General features: G+C 49.2%; 1 protein-coding gene across 1 annotated transcript in view; it reads left to right on the forward strand.

Annotated features, from left to right (window-relative positions):
• LOC140388578 (inactive dipeptidyl peptidase 10-like) overlaps positions 1–20,798 on the forward strand; it is a 1,987,526-nt gene that overhangs the window by 1,770,678 nt on the left and 196,050 nt on the right. Inside the window, exon 9 of the mRNA XM_072473003.1 lies at positions 4,339–4,493. Within this exon, the coding sequence (XP_072329104.1) occupies positions 4,339–4,493 (155 nt within the window). The remainder of the gene's footprint in view (positions 1–4,338; positions 4,494–20,798) is intronic.

Raw genomic sequence — 20,798 nt, forward strand, 5'->3', positions numbered from 1 at the left:
GTAGGACCTGTACTACAGGTTCGCCGGTAGCCCCTGACGGCTCGCTCCGCCCAGTAGGAGGAGTATAAATATGCTTGTCCTCCATTCAGCTGCCATTTCGCCAGCTGCAGCAGGAGGCCACGCATCTGACTGCAATAAAGCCACAGTTGTACCCAACCTTAGTCTTTGTGCAATTGATCGTGCATCAGTAGTATTGTGAATTAAACTATCAGAGAAAATTTTACAATGCTGAGGATAGACCATGCATTAATTTGGGAAGTTGCTCAGCAGCAGATTGACTCCAATTGAATATTGTCTTGCGGTCCATGCTGCTGCCACTATGGACACCCTGTGGTGACCCAGCATGAACTGACAAAGTTCAAAAATTACTTACACCCATTTTGCCTGTTTTTATCTACGGAAGTGAAAACTAGATTTGCCTCCGATTTCACAGTAAATTTTACAGATTTTCAACTGTTTAACTTTAGCTACTTAAATTGCTCACAAACCATTTAGTTGGTTGAATTGTTTTCTTTGGCAGTCTTGCAGCAGGATTTGTTTTCTGCTGCTTTAGTTTCTTCCTCTTTCATCTCACATTACCAGAGGGAGTTTCAGTTTTATTTCAATAACCTTAGTTTGGAGGAAAGATATTCCTTTTGGGAATTCAGAATTGGAAAGACTTCTGAAGGAGTGTGTAGAGACAAGCCTTCCTGCATCTGAAATAGATAGCCATGGTTTCAAGGATGCAAATCTATAGAATCCATTAGAATTTGTCCATGTTTAAAGAGGCTTGCATCCATAACCGATGCTTCTCAGGACGGGTCAAAAACATACAACTGCAGAGGTAAACCTCGAGGGCTTCTCCATAGAGTGTATCTTATCTTATGGAGTACTTCTGATTCTGTTAAATAAATCAACAAATAGACAACTCTCAAAAAGCATTAACATTTTCTATGTTGTCGCTTGATGCCCAGGACCCTGGGTTCGATTCCCAGTTTGGGTCACTGTCTGTACGTTCTCCCCGTGTCTGTGTGGGTTTCCTCCGGGTGCTCCGGTTTCCTCCCGCATGTCCCGAAAGATGGGTTGTTAGTTGATTTGGACATTATAAATTCTCCCTCAGTGTACCCGAACAGGCGCTGGAATGTGGTGACTAGCGGCTGTTCACAGTAACTTCATTGCAGTGTTAATGTAAGCCTACTTGTGACAAGAATAAAGATTATTATTATTATCTAATGGCTGGAGGAAGCATGTCAGAAATTCCCTTCTGCTCCACTGCTACCATTCCTTTGCTCATCCTCACATTCTTTGTCCAATTATTGTTCCCTCCACAAAATCAAATCAGTTTCCCCTGGAATAAGTATACCAATTCTGTTACTGTATACAATTTGATTGAGGGTACAGGGTGTGATTTTCCCATTGCATTCTGACCGGCACCGATCCAGTTGCACCAGAAGCACCATGGGAGAGGCTCAATATGGGCTCCATGCCGGGCGCCGAAACACATGCGAGTCACCCGACCCCCGGCGCCCAGTGCAATCTGGATCACGTCTTCGCTGGGCGTGATCCGGATAATCATATTTAATTGAGCTATTAGGCTCATTGAAATATGCGCAACCGCTTTGAGGCCACATTTAGCAAGTGTGATAGCCACTCTGTGAGTCTCGGATCTCCACGTCAGGCCCACAGGGACAGGGGACAGGGGCGGGGCCCTTGAATCCTGGCAGTGCCAACCTGGCACCCTTACACCATAGAAGTCCTGGTTGCCAGATTGGCAGTGTTAAGAGGCAAGGCCTGAGGGGACCATGCCCATAAAGGGGGGTTGACAAGGGGGGATGGGCTGAAGGGGGGGTATGAAAGGGCATCATGGAGGTTGGGGGTGGGTGAAGGGGAAGGGTCCTGAAAGAGAGAGGCTGATAGGTGCCCAAAGGGTGGGAGAGCCCTCAGAAAACCCCGATTAGGATATGCTCACTTGGGGATCAGGGAACACACTCCAATGCCCACAAGGATGGAAGGGTGGGGGGCAGGGTCATCCTCGTGCTTGGGTGGTGGGGGGCCTCACGCTGCATTTTACTGATGGGGAGTATGTTGCCCTTCGGGGGTCAAGGATTAGTGGTGTTGCTCACAACATTAGTGGTAATGGTGTCGCATTGTCTATGGGTGGGGGCGGAGACTCTCAAGCTTACTTTGAAATCGGGCACCCTTTCAAAAGAGTGCCCCGATCTCTGAGTAGCCAGTCTGGCCGGCGAGTTCAGCTCTCCACTGCAGAAACATTTTAGAAGTGTGGGTTAGACGTGGAGAAACGGCCCAAGTGCTTTTCTGGGGTGAAATGCGCCCGCTGTGTCCTCTGAGGTGATAGAATCCCTACAGTGTAAAAGGATGCCATTTGGCCCATCGAGTCTGCACTGACACTCCGAAAGAGGACCCTACCCAGGCCCACACCTCCACCCCATCCCATAACCCAGTAATCCCATCTGAACTTTTGATCATTAAGGGGCAATTTAACATGGCCAAGCCACCTAACTTGCACATCTTTGGACTGTAGGAGGAAACTGGAGCACCCGGAGGAATAGGTTCTGCTTTTTCTGGGGCTGCACAAAGCTTGGCCATTGGAACAGAAGGGAAGCAGATTTTATTACAGAACAGTGCATGGTTTTGGATTGATGTATCAAACTCTTCCAATTAACAAAAACTCTAAGGTATGGGCTGGATTCTCCGTTCGGGAGATTAAGTTCTCCCACAAGAGTTGAATCACTTCTGGTTTGCGCTGCTGCTAGGAAAGGCGCCCAGAAACGATACACTGTTCCTTACCATGCAAATATTTGCTTGGTGGGAATCACAACAGATTTCCTCGCAAATCCCACTATTGGGCCACCATGTCTATGTCAGAGTTACCCAAGGCGTGGGATCGAAAGCCTCACCTCGGAGACCTATATGTGGTGCTGTTTACCATTAATTTCCACAAACGTGGACCAGGCATAACGCACTTTGGGGGCAAGTGGAGGGTCTCCCAGGAGGCCCCCAGATGGTCAGGTTGTGGCAGTACCCCAGCACCCCCGATGCCACCTGGGCACCATGAACTTGCCATCTGGCAATCCTATCTATGCACCCTGGTAGTGTCACATGGGTGCCATTCTGGCAATGCCAGGTTGCCCAGGTGGCGCTGGCACTGCAATGTGCCAGGGTGACATCTTGCCTGTGCCGGGGATCAGGTTCGGGGGGGGGGGTGGTGCCCTGATCAGATGGGGTGCGATGGCTTGAGAACTCCCTAATTAGTACGTTGGGGCATTGGGGTGGGGGGTCCGGAGGCCACAGTGAGGGGTCAAGAGATCAGGGCGTCATTTAAAAATGGTCTTAGAAATGAGTCGAAGTGCGGCCTCAGCAGCGCATTCCTCACCCAGGCCCGAATAAAAGCAGCGTCCCCTTTTTTAATAGCGGGGTCATTCTCGCCGCTGGCAGCGTCGGGAAACACCTTGTTAAACATGCCCAAAATGGGACTCTGTTCTTTTTCCATTAAATCGTGGCCAATGTTTCCGCTGGCTGGAGAATCTAGAATGAGGGACACCATCTCAAGATAAGGGGCTGACTGTTCACAGCTGGGATGTGAAGAAGTCTCTTTGCTCAAAGGGCTGTGAATCTTTGGAATTCTCTATCCCAGAGGATTGTGGATGCTCCACTGTTGAATGTATTCAAGGTTGAGATGGACACCTTCTCACTGTCCTGGAATCAAGGTGGGAAAGTAAAGGTAAGGGTGATGATAAGCCATGATTGTATTCAATGGCTGGAGAGGCTTAAGGGGCCACTCTGCTCCTATTTCTTATGTTTTGTGACTTGAATCCTGCACTTTATGGTTCACCGTTCATGTCCTCAGAGAACTTGGGAATGGTTGATAAATGCAATGAAATTAGGAAATTAGGAACTCATCAGGAATAAGTGATTACCCGTACCAGTGTCTTACCACACCGTGAAACTAAATGTTAATTCAGGAACATGTTTTTTAAAAGTAACAGCTTGTACTTTAAAACCGTGAGAGAACTGGGTTCACTAGTACCTTATATCAAAATTATTCACTTCCATAAATACTGCTTAATAATGCACAAGAGGCAAAACTGCATCGGAAATCAATCTGACTTGCGGTGTGTACCATTCAATTAGAAATTACAGTAAGGTCATGCTGTTTCATTATTTTTCTCAACAGCAATGTATAAAATATGTTTGAGTATTAAATATTTCATTTTGCATTTAAACCTTCCAATAATCATAGGCTTCTGTTTGCTGTCAATTGCTTCAGACCCTCTTATATTCAGTGAGTTAATTGCTTTTATTGATTGCCTTACTTTGACAAAAATGCTTTGGTTGCAGAAGAGCTGATGCATTCCCATGTTACTCATTGGTGGTCCCCAAATGGAGAACGACTGGCATTTCTGATGATAAATGATACTCTGGTACCAAATATGGCGATTCCACGCTTTACTGGTAATCTATACCCAAAAGGAAAGCAATACCCATATCCTAAGGTAAGAAATAGTAGCTCAAATCTATTTTTAAAAATACCCATTGAGCAGTGAATAATTATGTAATCAGAGTTTTTGCTGTATGCAGCATAATCAATTTAGTCATGTGGGATCCGATTATGTTGAAGTATTTGCCTTGATTAAGAAAAAAAAAGTAATTTTTCATTCTGAGAAATGGTTACAAATGGACGCTTTCTTTCGTATTTTGAAATATTCGATGGGTATTGTCGTTGTGCTAAAGGAGCAATGGTGAACTGAGTTTGCATTGAAAATGTACCTTGCCCTTTGAGTTTGTTCACTCATATTTAAGCTATCTGCATCGAGTAGAGGCAGCAAGTTTTGCGGGTTTGACAAGCAGGTCGAGTGAATTAGGTCAGAGTCTTCAAATATTCTCTCACCAAGCTAGTGACAAAAAAGAGTAAATATTCTCATCAGGTCCTTGTGAAATTTATTTTATAGGGTACTGATTGTAAATCATGTGCTGCTATAGAGGACCTGTCTTTTCAGTACTGGAATGAGTGCTGCATTCCATATGATACCCGCCCATGTATGAAAGGCGACAACCTGCTTATTTTGATACAGAAAGGAAAGTGGTCTGTGGCAGATGATCAATTTTCACTTCCATGTATATTTAAAGCATCCTATAGAGATTGCTTAGAGCTGTCTTAACCCATCACACCAGATTACGGAAGGAAACCACGATGTATCATCCAGTCAGAAGGTAAATACTTTAATTACTTTCCCGTACCAGCTGAGGTTATTCATGAAGGCCCTACTTTCTCAATGTTGCCCCTCATCTGAGATATGATGATCCTCAGCTTAAATCACCGCTAGTCAGCTTTCCACCTTTTTGTAAATTATTTGTTTGTGGGATGTGGGCGTCGCAGGCTGTGCCAGCATTTATTGCCTACCCCTAATTACCCTTGAGGGGGGCAATTAAGAGTCAACCACATTGGTGTGGGTCTGGAGTCACATGTAGGCCAGACCAGGTAAGGATGGCAGATTTCTTTCCCTAAAGGGCATTAGTGAACCAGATGGGTTTTTACAACAATCGACAATGGTTTCATGGTCATCATTAGACTTTTAATTCCAGATTTTTTATTGAATTCAAATTTGACCCACCTGCAGTGGTGGGATTTAAACCTGGGTCCCCAGAACATTCCTCTGGGTCTCTGGTTTACTAGTCCAGTGACAATACCACTCTGCCATGGCCTCTCAAAAGGGAAAGCAGCCTATGGTCTGGGACTATGATTTTACCTTTTACTTTCATTTACAAACGCAAAATACTGGAAATCTAGAAAATCTTAGAAAGTTAGAAATACTCAGTAGCGTCCGTGGAGAGAAAGAGAGTTAGCGGGTGTAATTTTTCCAAAATTGTACAGAGAGCTGGATCAGGTGAGAAATACTGTGTAGAACTCGTAGGCTTCATAGACGCCTTTCCTGGCCTGATTTAACAGCACTCTGTGCAATTTCAATGAGGATCATAAAGCTAGCTGGAGGGCAGGGTCGAAACATGTCAGCAACATAGGGATTTAAAAACGGTGCTCCAATCTCAAACAAAGAACAAAGAAATGTACAGCACAGGAACAGGCCCTTCGGCCCTCCAAGCCCGTGCCGACCATGCTGCCCGACTAAACGACAATCTTCTGGGTCCGTATCCCTCTATTCCCATCCTATTCATGTATTTGTCAAGATGCCCTTAAATGTCACTATCGTCCCTGCTTCCACCACCCCCTCCAGTAGCGAGTTCCAGACACCCACTACCCTCTGCGTAAAAAACTTGCCTCGTATATCTACCCTTGCCCCTCTCACCTTAAACCTATGCCCCCTAGTAATTGACCCCTCTACCCCGGGGAAAAGCCTTTGACTATCCACTCTGTCTATGCCCCTCATAATTTTGTAGACCTCTATCAGGTCGCCCCTCAACCTCTTTCGTTCCAGTGAGAACAAACCGAATTTATTCAACCGCTCCTCATAGCTAATGCCCTCCATACCAGGCAACATTCTGGTAAATCTCTTCTGCACCCTCTCTAAAGCCTCCACATCCTTCTGGTAGTGTGGCGACCAGAATTGAACACTATACTCCAAGTGTGGCCTAACTAAGGTTCTATACAGCTGCAACATGACTTGCCAATTCTTATACTCAATGCCCCGGCCAATGAAGGCAAGCATGCCGTATGCCTTCTTGACTACCTTCTCAAAATTAAATTTAAGCATGAAAATGCTGGATAATTATTAGCTCAGGGTCACACTTGTAGACTGAATGAAGGTGTTCTACAAAGTGGACATACAGTCTGTATCGGGTTTCCCAGTATAATAATAATCTTTATTAGTGTCACAAGTAGGCTTACGTTAACACTGCCATGAAGTTACTGTGAAAATATGTACTGTGCTATATGTGTATAGAAGGAATCCCATCCTGAGTAATGAATACAGTACACTAAATTGAATGAAGTGTAATAAATTGGTGGTTCATCTGAAAAGAATGCTTGGAGCCTTGGATAGAAGGAAGGGAAGAACAAAAGGGGCAGGTTCTGCATCTCTTACATTTGCATGGGAAGGTGCTGTGGGAAGGGGAACAGGTATTGGGGTGATAAAAAAGTAAACCAGAGTGTTACGGAGGAAGCAGTACCTTTGGATTGCTGAAAGAGAAATGGAGGGGAGATCTCTTTGGAGATGGCATTGTGCTAGAGATAAGGGAAATGTCAGGGAATGATCATTGTGGTTGCTTGGTGTGTGAGATGAGGTCAGGAAGAAGTCTAACGTGGTTCAGGGAGGGGGGAGGGGATAAAGTAAGAGCAGAGTTGCGAGAATAAAACGGACATGAATGAGAGCCCTGTCGACCATGGTGTGGGGGAAACCTCGACTGAGGAAAAAGGAAGACATATGACAGGTGCCATCGTCGGAACTATTGTGACAGAGAGGGAAAAAACAGCAAAATGAAATAGAGCCATTAAGAAATGGAGTAGGAGGAACTGGAGTCAAGATATCTTTAAGAGTCTGAAAGTGATTATTTGTTGATAGCCTATTCTTGTAAATAGAGACAGAGAAATCGAGAAAGGGAAGAGCCAGAAGTGAACAGTCTGAAGGTGATAGAAGGGTAAAAAATTTAAGCAAAGTTCATGAATTTCTATAGCTCAGTGCAAAAGCAGGAAACAGCACCAAACAACCGCCAGTGTACTAGACAAAAAATAATGTTTCACATAGTCCAGGAAACGCAGACAGAGCTAAGATACATAACAACACCTTTGAAAATTGCAATGGTTTTTGTGGTTCAAATGTATTTGGTTTCTAATGAATGTTGAATAGAAAATCTGAAGGCTTCCTTAGTTCCTGGAGAAGATATGTTTGAAAAGCCTGGGCGTCATTCTCCGACCCCCCGCCGGGTCGGAGAATGGCCGTTGGCCGCCGTGAATCCCGCCCCCGCCCCCGCCGAAGTCTCCGCTCCCGGAGATTGGGCGGGGGCGGGAATCCGGCCGCGCCGGTTGGCGGGACCCCCCCACTGGATTCTCCGGCCCGGATGGGCCGAAGTCCCGCCCAGGAATTGCCTGTCCCGCCGGCGTAAATTAAACCTGGTATTTACCGGCGGGACCAGGCGGCGTGGGTGGGCTTCGGGGTCCTGGGGGGGGGCGCGGGGCGATCTGACCCCGGGGGGTGCCCCCACGGTGGCCTGGCCCGCGATCGGGGCCCACCGATTCGCGGGCGGGCCTGTGCCGTGGGGGCACTCTTTCCCTTCCGCCTCCGCCACGGCCTCCACCATGGCGGAGGCGGAAGAGACTCTCCCCACTGCGCATGCGCGGGAAACTGACAGCGGCCGCTGACGCTCCCGCGCATGCGCTGGGAAACTGACAGCGGCCACTGACGCTCCCGCGCATGCGCCGCATTTCCGCGCCAGCTGGCGGGGCAACAAACGCCATTTCCGCCAGTTGGCGGGGCGGAAATCCCTCCGGCGTCGGCCTAGCCCCTCAATGTTGGGGCTCGGCCCCCAAAGATGTGGAGCCTTCCGCACCTTTGGGCCGGCGCGATGCCCGTCTGATTGGCGCCGGCTTTGGCGCCAGTCGGCGGGCATCCCGCCGTTGGGGGAGAATTTCACCCCTGATCTATGTTGCCATTGGATCTTAGTGGGTTTTGCATTTCCCTGCATAATGTGGTCCCCTGGTGCCAATGAAAATGTTGCCAGAAATCCGGTAATAAGCAGTTTGGATTCTGCCCGGTGTATCATGGCTGACAACCTGCATGAAATTCTAGCAAAGATGGTTTTATATTATTGAAATGCAGTTGACATGTGGCATGCATGTTTTTCGGCGAAGCTATGCAAAGAGAATTACAAGTGATCAAGACTAGTCAGTCCGTCTGCTTACTCTTCCATAGAATTCTGATATCCCTATTACAATATTAGACTGTGCCTTGAGCGATACTCGAGCCGGAAGACTATACCAAGTTTGATCAGTCTTTTGTGTTAAGTCTGTCCTGATAAAAGGCCTGGGGCCGAGCTGCCCCAAATTTATCAGAGTGTCAGGTTCTCTCCAGATGTGCAGAATCTCCCACCTAGTGCACAGAAAATCAGCAGGCGTGGTTTGCACCATCACTCTGGCAGAACGAGGCCTTATGGAGCTGGCAAGGCTGGCTCCACAGAGATCACGGTGCCATCTTTAAAGGGCACCCTGATATGCATTTAAAATATACTTCTCCCAACCCCTGACAGATATGGATAATGCCCCACAAGTATCACAATGACCCCTCCCACCATAGCAGTATCAGGGGGCATTCTCTCCCCACTCTCCTCCCCCCCCCCCCATGGTAGTATCAGGGGGCAATCTCCCCCTTCTCCACCTCCCTCCTCCCCCCACCACCACTGCAGAATTGGGGGGTACTCTCCCTCCTGTGCCCCCTCACCACCATGGCAGTATCGCACTCTTCCCCTTACAGCCATCATCCCCCTTCACAGGCATCGCCCTCCCCCTTCACAGCCATCACCCTCCCCATTCACAGACATCGTCCTCCCCCTTCACAGGCATCACCCTCCCCATTCACAGACATCGTCCTCCTCCTTCACAGGCATCGCTCTCCCCCTTCACAGGCATCACCACCCCTTCACAGACATCACTTCCCCCCTTCACAGGCATCCACCACACTCCCCCGTCACTCAAAAGGGAAACCCCTCCCCTCACGCCCATGGGGCCTGCCCCGGCATTGCAAAGCTGGCACTGCACAGGAAGCAGAGAAGGGCACCAGCCCGGCCATGTCCCTCGCCACCTAGGGGCGAAACTGAGCTATGCGCCCCGGCAAGGTCATCACGACTGGCTTCCGTTTTTTAAAACCAGTCGTGGTGTATGCTGGCATGATGTCACGCCGGCTGGGTGGGAAGATACGGTGAGGCAGAAGTAGCAATGTTAGGCCCAATAATTATACCCAAATTTATTTTTAAATATGTTAATCACGCTTATGTCCCTCCTGGACACAAACCTGATCACATCAACAGAGAGGTATGGGGGAGATACCAAACTGGAAGATTAATATTTTGTATTTCACATAAAACCATCAGGTCCCCTCTCATTCTCAGGCCAGCACGGTAGTACAGTGGGTAGCACTGTTGCTTCACAGCTCCAGGCTCTCATGTTCGATTCCTGGCTTGTGTCACTGTCTTTGTGGAGTCTGCACGTTCTCCCCATGTCTGTGTGGGTTTCTTCTGGGTGCTCCGATTTCCTCCGGGTGCTCCGGTTTCCTCCCACAACACCCGAAAGACGTGCTGTTAGGTCATTTGGACATTGTGAATTTTTCCTCAACGTACCCGAACAGGTGCTGGAATGTGGCGACTAGGGGCTTTTCACAGTAACTTCATTTGAAGCCTACTTGTGACAATAAGTGATTTTCATTCATTTTTCATTTTGCATTTCATGTTTTGAATTAACTAATGTACTTTCAGGAAAGTAAATATAGGTCCTTACATGTCTTATCTATTAAGAAAAAAGACTTCATATACAGTCAAGTGTGACCGACACTTGAATTAAAAGTAAAGCGTGAAGAACGATAACAAAGGTTCTTTCAGCCATCACTGGAATTAGATGACCACGAAACAAATGGGTATGGAAATGAGATGGAAGGCCAAGAGCGCCACCACTCACTTTCCCCTGCCAAGAAATCTTAATTATACAGTCAACTTACTCCCAGGTGGTTTCACTAAACCAGCACAGACAGATATTCCTTCCATTTGAGAAGTTAACAGTAAAAGATTGACAGGTATACCATACAGTTTTGACCATCAGCTGGGGATGCGCTAGAGTAGGAAACAGAATAGACACATAGGACAGGATTCTCCCATCTGGGACTATGTACCATGGCAGAGGTGGAAATGGAAACAGGGAGCATTTTCCGCTGTAGAGGCCGGTGGGAAACCACGTCATAGCTTCCGGCCCGGACCTCATTAATTATTTACCCAGGGGTTCAGCGCCTTATTCCTTGGCAGGGCAGGCATGATGGCGTGCATCCCAATATCATATCTGGGTGCCATATTGAAAAGGTGCCCAACATCACTGACCCAACATTGAAGAAAGAAAATTAACCTCCTGAAAAAGAAGATGGATCTCCAGGGACACTCTGAGGCTGGAAGAAGGACCTCCCAAAAAAGAAGATGGATTTCCTTGAACGCTGTGAGTCTTTAGGTCGGTATGGTAGCACAGTGGTTAGCACTGTTGCTTCACCGTGCCAGGGACATGGGTTCAACTCCCGGCTTGGGTCACTGGCTGTGCGGAGTCTGCACGTTCTCGCCGAGTCTGCGTGGGTTTCCTCCGGATTTCAGTTCCCTCCCACAAGTCCGGAAAGACATGCTTGTTAAAGTGAATTGGACATTCTGAATTCTCCCTCAGTGTACCCGAACAGGCACCGGAGTGTGGCGACTAGGGGCTTTTCACAGTAACTTCACTGCAGCGTTAATGTAAGCCTACTTATGACACTAAAAAAGATTATTATGATTATTATGGAAGATTGACTTCCTTGATGATACTGAATCCAGAAGATCCACCTGCAGATGTTCCCAACCACTGCTATTGTTGTTTGCGGTCTTCATCCCAATCTCCAGAGCCAGCCTGAGGTATTGTTCAGGTGAACACCAACTTCTGCACACCATGTTAGTCCAGTAAGAAGTCTTACAACACCAGGTTAAAGTCCAACAGGTTTGTTTCGATGTCACTAGCTTTCGGAGCGCTGCTCCTTCCTCAGGTGAAAATCAGGTTTTCACCTGAGGAAGGAGCAGCGCTCCGAAAGCTAGTGACATCGAAACAAACCTGTTGGACTTTAACCTGGTGTTGTAAGACTTCTTACTGTGCTCACCCCAGTCCAACGCCGGCATCTCCACATCATGTTAGTCCAGATCAGTGTGATTTCCCACAGGCATTGTGGACAAATGGACATGGGTGGAAGATCCCGGCTGGGCATTCATCTGCATCCCATTCGCGGGGTGCAAATCAGTCTCATGCCGGCCTCCAGCAGATGATTGGAGGGAGGCAAATGTTGTTCCCCTGTTCAAGAAAGAGAATAGGGAAATCCCTGGGAATTACAGACTCATCAGTCTTACGCCTGTGGTGAGCAAAATATTGGAAAGGATTCTGAGAGATAGAATTTATGATTATTTAGAAAAACATAGTTTGATTAAAGATAGTCAACATGGCTTTGTGAGGGGCAGGTCATGCCTCACAAGCCTCATTGAATTCTTTGAGGATGTGACGAGACACATTGATGAAGGTCGGGCAGTGGATGTAGTGTATATGGATTTCACTAAGGCATTTGATAAGGTTCCCCATGGTAGGCTCATTCAGAAAGTTAGGGGGCATGGGATACAGGGAAATTTGGTTGTCTGAATACAGAATTGGCTGGCCGAAAGAAGACAGCGAGTGGTAGTGGTTGGAAAGTATTCCGCCTGGAGGTCGGTGACCAGTGGTGTCCTGCAAGGATCTGTTCTGGGACCTCTGCTCTTTGTGGTTTTTATAAATGACTTGGATGAGGAAGTGGAAGGGTGGGTTAGTAAGCTTGCCGATGGCACAAAGGTTGGGGGAGTTGTAGATAGTGTTGAGGGTTGTTGCAGGTTACAGCAGGACATTGACAGGATGCAGAGCTGGGCTGAGAAGTGGCGGATGGAGTTCAACCTTGATAAATGTGAAGTGATTCATTTTGGAAGGTTGAATTTGAATTCGGCAGGATTCCAGAAATCGGTTTCCGCCAATGTGAATTTCGCATGGAACCTTCTGCTGGTAGCCATCTTGGCATATCGGGAAATAGAACATAGAACAGTACAGCACAATACAGGCCCTTCAGCCCACGATGTTGTGCCGACCGTTTATCTTAATCTAAGATCAACCTAACCTACACCTGAATGCTGAATACAGGGTTAAAGGCAGAATTCTTGGAAGTGGAAGGAACAGAGGGATCTTGGGGTCCACGTACATAGATCCCTCAAAGTTGCCACCCAGGTTGATAGGGTTGTTAAAAAGGAGTATGGTGTGTTGGCTTTCATTAACAGGGGGATTGAGTTTAAGAGCTGCGAGGTTTTGCTGCAGCTTTATAAAACTCCAGTTAGACCACACTTGGAATATTGTGTCCAGTTCTGGTCGCCTCATTATAGGAAGGATGTGGATGCTTTGGAGAGGGTACAGAGGAGATTTACCAGGATGCTGCCTGGACTGGAGAGCATGTCTTATGAAGAAAGGTTGAAGGAGCTAGGGCTTTTCTCACTGGAACGAAGAAGGCAGAGAGGTGACTTGATAGAGGTGTACAAGGTGATGAGAGGCATGGATAGAGTGGATAGCCAGAGGCTTTTCCCCAGGGTGGAAATGGCTGTCACGAGGGGACATAATTTTAAGGTGATTGGAGGAAGGTATAGGGGAGATGTCAGAGGTAGGTTCTTTACACAGAGAGTTGTGGGTGTGTGGAATGCACTGCCAGCGGAGGTGGTGGAGTCCGAGTCATTAGGGATATTTAAGCAACTCTTAGACAGGCACATGTACAGCAGTAAATTGAAGGGGTGTAGGTTAGGTTGATCTTAGATTAGGATAAATGGTCGGCACAACATCGTGGACTAAAGGGCCTGTACTGTGCTGTACTGTTCTATGTTCTATTTCCTGATATGCCAAGACGGCTACCAGCAGAAGGTTCCATGGGAAATTCACACTGACGGAAACCGATTTCTGGAATCCTGCCGAATTCTCTCCCTGCTCACCATCGTACCCACCAGTGGAACCATGGAAGAATTCCACCAATAAACTGATCATAAATAGGGGAATAAATTTGTTGCACTTCAACCTAACTTTATCCAGGGAGTTTCTTTGCAATGTTGCAGAATATGGTATTCGCATAATAAAGCATGAATATCAGTTGTTGACTTGGTGAAAATTACAATGTTGGTGACATATTTTGGGTTAGAGCGGCTGAATATCTCTCCTGTGACCATCGTTAATTTTAGAGATTGAACATTTATGTAGCAATATGCCCTTCATCACAATGCTCAATTGATTGTGGGGTGTTGTACCTGCCCCATTGTTCTCTTTAGGTAAGATCATTTGTTAATAATTTAAAGAATATGCAGCACAACACCCTGATCTTGCCAACCTTGGCTGGGTTGTACTGTAAAATGCTCCCCATCTGTCAACATCTGGGACAAAATGCATTATAGTTATCCTCAAAGTTACATGCGGGCTACATCTGCGCTATATTTGTGTCTGTGTTGGGCACAAATATATCATTAGCTGGGACTGAAGAGAGTAACTTTAGTTTCTGAGGAGCTAATCCGAGAAAAAAGACATTGTGAGCAACAACTGAGGAAACAGGCATCGACCTTGAGGATCTGATATTGGTAATCGCTGACCAGTCACATTGATGGCATGGAATTCATTTCAGCTTGTGCCTATGTCCAATAGAATCCATATTTATCTAAGGCCTTTAATGTGAAACTGTCCTGATGAAATGTTCACAGATGAACATATGGAATACAGGCACCAACCGCGGAAAAATACAGACCCGGTGGGGGACTAAAACTAGGCCAACAGATGTTTTTTTAGGAAGATTTTAAAGGTGGCGAGGCAGAGAGGTTTAGGCAAGGGATTTCAGAGTAAAACCCAGGTGCTGATGGCATTGCCACGAGTGGGAAGGTAAAGGGAAGCAGAGACACAGAGAAACAAGCATGATATTCCTGGCTGCTACATTTTGTGTGATAAATGAACATCCATTGGACTGTTACTGCTCAGTAGAGCCGGCCCTGTTGAACAATGTATAGGTCACTAGATTGATGCACCTGCAGGCAGCAAAATGGCTCAAATGGCAGATAATATACAAGTTAACTGGAAAGGAAGAGGGAACCTTCAGTGAGGATTCAAGATTGACTACCACTGGCAGCGATGCCTGTGAATCAGATTGTCAGCAAGTGTTCTTACAGCAAAGAGCATATCTCCACAACCATCTCCCTGCTGATCTAGTGCCAGCAGACGCAGTTGCCTTCAGTCATTATCAGTTATATGTGCCAGAGCCTGCAGATGCAATTGCAGCATAATGGTAGGCATAAGCAGATCAGCTGTGGTGCCAGTTGATCTCTCTGGCATGAGATTGTTCACTTTGCTGCAATTCAAGCATAAAAATCCCTGGTTGGTATACTTTAAAAGCAAATCCTATAATTATTGAAAATTTGTGTTGAATCAAAATTTCCTTACAAGCGCTCCCTTCCATACATGCAGGAGCATAACAGCAAACCATTAATGCTCTCCGACTTTCCAACTAAAGCTCAGAAAATAGAGGGGAATCAATGTCTCATAGTATCCCTACAGCATAGAAAGAGGCCATTTGGCCCATCGCGTCTGCACTGGCCCTTGCTCCAGTAGAGCACCCTACCTTTTTTTTAAATAAATTTAGAGTGCCCAATTATTTTTTTTCCCAATTAAGGGGCAATTTAGCGTGGCCAATCCGTCTAACCTGCACATCTTCGGTGTGTGGGGATGAAACCCACGCAGACACGGGACGAATGTGCAAACTCCACATGGACAGTGACCCAGGGCCGGGATTCAAACCCGAATCCTCAGCGCCGCAGTCCCAGTGCTAACTACTGCACCGCGTGCCACCCCAGAGCACCCTACCTAGTGAGGCACAATCAATTTGGCTGGAGACGAAGTTGAATTCAAACTGAGGCTTTATTAGTATCTGAAGTGTGGCCTCCAACAGCAGCTGATGAAATGGCTGCGAGCTGAAGGCCACGCATATTTATAACCCGGCTCCTGGGCGGAGCTAGCATGCAGGGGCCCAGGTGAACCTGTAGTGCAGGTCCTACCGTACAAGCCTTAATATAGGAACACAGTGGTATACCACATTCACCCCCTGTTAAAATTGAGTCCGGCGTGCGTGGTGGATAACTATATACAATTCGCAATCTTTAATATTTACAGAACAGTGAAAAAAAAATGTCTCTGGTCATCCGGTGGGCCGGTCAGAGATTCAGCCTGTCCGGCGCCTTGATTGTCCTCTGGGATCGACAAAGTGGAGCCGGCGATGTTGGTGCTGTCGTGTCGAAGTTGACCCCGGGAGCGTGCCAAAATCCTCTTCATCAACGGGGGTGGGCAGGGGGAGGACAGACGGTCCTGGGGGGGTGATGGGGGCGGTGGGGGAGGGGAGGGTGGTGATGGGGGTGGTGTGGGGGCGGACCTGCTGATGCCAGGTCCCTGAGGGAGAAGGTATCCTGGCGGCCGTCGGGGAACGCCACGTAGGCGTACTGTGGGTTTGCGTGGAGCAGGTGCACCCTTTCCACCAACGGGTCCGCCTTGTGGAACCGCACATGTTTACGGAGAAGCACGGTTCCCGGAGCTGTGAGCCAAGTTGGGAGTGATACCCCGGATGTGGACTTCCTGGGGAAGCAAAAAGGCGTTCATGCGGTGTACTGTTAGTAGCAGTGCAAAGTAATGAGCGAATGGAATGTAGTGCATCAGGGAGGACCTCTTGCCAGCGGGAGGCCGGGTGATTTCTGGACCGTAGGGCCAGCTGGACGGCCCTCCATACCGTCCCATTCTCCCTTTCTACCTGTCCGGTTCCCCGGGGGTTGTAGCTCATCGTTCTGCTGGAGGCGATACCCCTGCTGAGCAGGAACTGACGTAGCTCATCACTCATGAATGAGGATCCCCTGTCACTGTGGATGTAGGCGGGGAAGCCGAACAGAGTGAAGATAGAATTAAGGGCTTTAATAATGGTGGCAGACGTCATGTCGGGGCATGGGATGGCGAAGGGAAAACGGGAGTATTCATCGATCACACTGAGGAAATACGTGTGTCGGTCGGAGGAGGGGAGGGGGCCTTTGAAATTCACGCTGAAGCGTTCAAAGGGGCGGGAGGCCTTCACCAGGTGCGCGCGGTCCGGCCGGTAGAAAAGCGGTTTGCACTCCGCACAGACCTGGCAGTCCTTGGTGATCGTCCTTACTTCCTCTACGGAGTAGGGCAAATTTTGTGCCTGAATGAAGTGATACAACTGAGTGACCCCTGGGTGACAAAGGCTGTCGTGCAGGGTCCAGAGTCGGTCTACATGTGCGCTGGCACATGTACCCCGGGATAGGGCGTATGGGGGTTCGTTGAGTTTGCCAGGGCGATACTTAATCTCGTAGTTATAGGTGGAGAGCTCGATTCTCCACCGCAAGATTTTGTCATTTTTGATCTTGCCCCGCTGCGTGTTGTTGAACATGAAGGCTACCGACCGTTGGTCAGTGAGGAGAGTGAATCTCCTGCCGGCCAGGTAATGCCTCCAATGTCGCACAGCCTCAACGATAGCCTGGGCCTCCTTTTCGACGGATGAGTGCCGAATTTCGGAGGCATGGAGGGTGCGGGAAAAGAATGCCACGGGCCTGCCTGCCTGGTTGAGGGTGGCGGCAAGGGCGACGTCCGATGCGTCGCTTTCTACTTGGAAAGGAAGTGTTTTGTCTACAGCGTGCATTGTGGCCTTGGCAATATCAGCTCTGATCCGGGCGAAGGCCTGTTGGGCCTCTGCCATCAGGGGGAAATTTGTGGACTGTATGAGTGGGCGGGCCTTGTCCGCATAGTTTGGGACCCACTGTGCGTAATATGAGAAGAACCCCAGGCAGCGTTTGAGGGCCTTGGGGCAGTGGGGGAGGGAAAGCTCCATGAGGGGGCGCATGCGGTCGGGATCTGGCCCCAGAACTCCGTTCTGGACCACGTAGCCGAGGATGGCTAAGCGGTTTGTACGGAACACACACTTCTCCTCGTTGTAAGTGAGGCTGAGGAGAGTGGCAGTGCGGAGAAATTTAGAGAGGTTGGCATCGTGGTCCTGCTGATCATGGCTGCAGATGGTTACATTGTCTAGGTACGGAAACGTGGCCCGCAAGCCGTACCGGTCGACCATTCGGTCCATCTCCCTTTGGAAGACCGAAACCCCATTGGTGACGCCGAAGGGGACCCTAAGGAAGTGATATAGCCTGCCGTCTGCCTCGAAGGCGGTGTGTGGCCGGTCCGATTTACGAATGGGGAGCTGGTGGTAAGCGGATTTCAGGTCCACCGTTGAGAAGACCCGGTACTGTGCAATCTGGTTAACCATGTCAGATATGCGTGGGAGGGGGTACGCGTCGAGCTGCGTGTACCTGTTGATGGTCTGGCTGTAGTCCACGACCATTCGATTTTTCTCCCCAGACTTAACCACTACCACTTGAGCTCTCCAGGGGCTGTTGCTGGCCTCGATGACACCTTCCTGAAGCAACCGCTGGACCTCGGACCTGATGAAGGTCTTATCCTGGGTGCTGTACCGTCTGCTCCTGGTGGCGACGGGTTTGCAATCTGGAGTTAGATTGGCAAAGAGGGAAGGAGGATCGACCTTTAGGGTCGCGAGGCCGCACACAGTGAGGGGTGGTAAGGGTCCGCCGAATTTAAGGGTCATGCTCTGGAGGTTGCACTGAAAATCCAGGCCAAGGATAAGTGCAGCGCAGAGATTAGGGAGGACGTAGAGGCGAAAACCGTGGAACTCTACGCCTTGGACTGTGAGCGTGACCGTGCAGTACCCCCGGATCGCTACGCGATGGGATCCGGAGGCCAGGGAGATACTTTGATTGGTAGGGTGTACCTTAAGGGAGCAGCGCCTTTCCGTATTTGGATGTACAAAGCTCTCGGTGCTCCCGGAGTCCAGTAGGCAGGAGGTCACGTGGCCGTTGACTTTAACGCTGGTGGATGCGTTGGTCAGAGTGTGTGGTCTGGACTGGTCGATTACCATGGATGTGCGTCGTGGTTGATCGTCGGGCAGTGAGGTGGCCGCTGTGTCGGGGTCCTGAAACGCCGTTGGTCTCCGTGTGCTGCGCGGTGGACAAGATGGCGGCGCCCAGAGGTCATGGGGGTCACAAGATGGCGGCACCCATGGAATGCACGTTGCGGGGGTGGAGCAAGATGGCGGTGCCCATGAAACGCACGTGTTGTGCGGGGGAGAAGATGGCGGCGCCCATTGCTCGCACATGGCCTGGGGAGGAGGGGAGGTTAGCGGCGCCCATTGTCCGTGACCGGGGTGGGTGGGGACGACCGCTGCCGCTGAGCGGGCCTGGTGCGGGGGAGAAGATGGCGGCGCCCATTGCTCGCACATGGCCTGGGGAGGAGGGGAGGATAGCGGCGCCCATTGTCCGTGACCGGGTTGGGGGGGGTGGGGGGCGACTGCGGCCGCTGAGCGGGCCTAGCATACCGCTGCGTAGTGGCCCTTCGTCCCGCAGACCTTACAAAGGGCAGCACGGGCCGGGCAGCGTTGGCGGGGTGTCTTTGTTGGCCGCAAAAATAGCATCGGGGCCCCCCGGAGATCACCGACTGGCGCGTAGCGCAGGCGTACTGTGTGGGTAGCGCCGCTGCTGGGGCGGCTGCCTGTGGGGCCAATGAAGCGTAGGAGGAGTGGGCCGCACAGTTGGGGGCGTAGGACTGTACATTGCGCAGGGCGACCATCATGGAAAACGCTCGTGTTTTAGTCTCTGCGAGGTCGCGCGTGGCCCCTTCTAGGAGCCGCTGCCTGATAACATTAGACCCAATCCCAGTTACAAAAGCGTCCCTCATAAGGAGATCTGAGTGCTCCTTAGCTGTGACGTCCTGGCAGTCACAGTCCCGAACTAATGGGATCAGGGCCCTCCTGAAGTCCTCGATTGACTCACCAGGTAGTCGAGTACGCGTTGCGAGCGTGTGTCTAGCGAAGAGCGCGTTCGTCTTCTGCTCATAACTCTCTTTAAGTCGAGTCATAGCGTCAGCGTAATTGGGTGCATCCTGGATCAGCGGGAAGATTTTAGAGTTGAGTCTGGAGTACAAGATTTGAATCTTCTGAGCCTCTGGATCAGGGGTCGGCGCCGCGTTGATATACACTTCAAAACAAGCTAGCCAGTGCTGAAAGTCGTTTCTGGCGTCACTTGCGTGAGGATCCAGCTGCAGTCGATCTGGTTTAATCCGGAGGTCCATCTTCTGAATCAGATACTAATAAATTGAGGCACGATCAATTTGGCTGGAGACGAAGTTGAATTCAAACTGAGGTTTTATTAGTATCTGATGTGTGGCCTCCTACAGCAGCTGACAAAATGGCTGCTAGCTGAAGGCCACGCATATTTATAACCCGGCTCCTGGGCGGAGCTCGCATGCAGGGGCCCAGGTGAACTTGTAGTGCAGGTTCTACCGTACAACCCTTAATGTAGGAACACAGTGGTTTACCACACCTAGGTCCAATCCCCCTCCCCTATCCCCGTAACCCCACCTAACATTTCGGACAATATAGCATGACCAATCCACCTAACCTGCACATCTTTGGACTGTAGGAGGAATCCGGAACACTCAGAGGAAACCCACGCAGACACGGGGAGAAAGTGCAACCTCAACACAGTCACCTGAGGGTCAGAATCGAACCCAGGTCCCTGGCGCTGTGAGGCAGCAGTGCTAACCACTGTGCAACCGTGCCGCCCCACACCTCACGATGCAGCAATAAGAAAGATTGAAAGGGAAATTGAGCAGTTAGAGCAGGTACTTGTCAACGTATTAAATGAACTATTTTTAAGTTTCTGCTTGCATCGCCAGTGCTGTTGGGACCATCTCCTGCATTTATAAATAAGCACCCTCTGCTTAGTGCATCATGGCCTACATTTCCCACATGCGATCAGTCATTTTTTCAACTCATTCTCAGTTGCTCAAGAATATATAATGCGGAACTCTCACCCGCGTGAAATCATGAAGAGAGGCAGCTGTTTTTCAGCAGAAAGGGGGGCAGACTCTGGAGGGGTGGGGGGGATGGGGGGTGAGGGAACAGCCATTGAAAGCCTGTCAGTGAACTTGTGCATCC

Source organism: Scyliorhinus torazame, chromosome 2, assembly GCF_047496885.1.
Source record: "Scyliorhinus torazame isolate Kashiwa2021f chromosome 2, sScyTor2.1, whole genome shotgun sequence".
NCBI classification, from domain to species: Eukaryota; Metazoa; Chordata; class Chondrichthyes; order Carcharhiniformes; family Scyliorhinidae; genus Scyliorhinus; species Scyliorhinus torazame.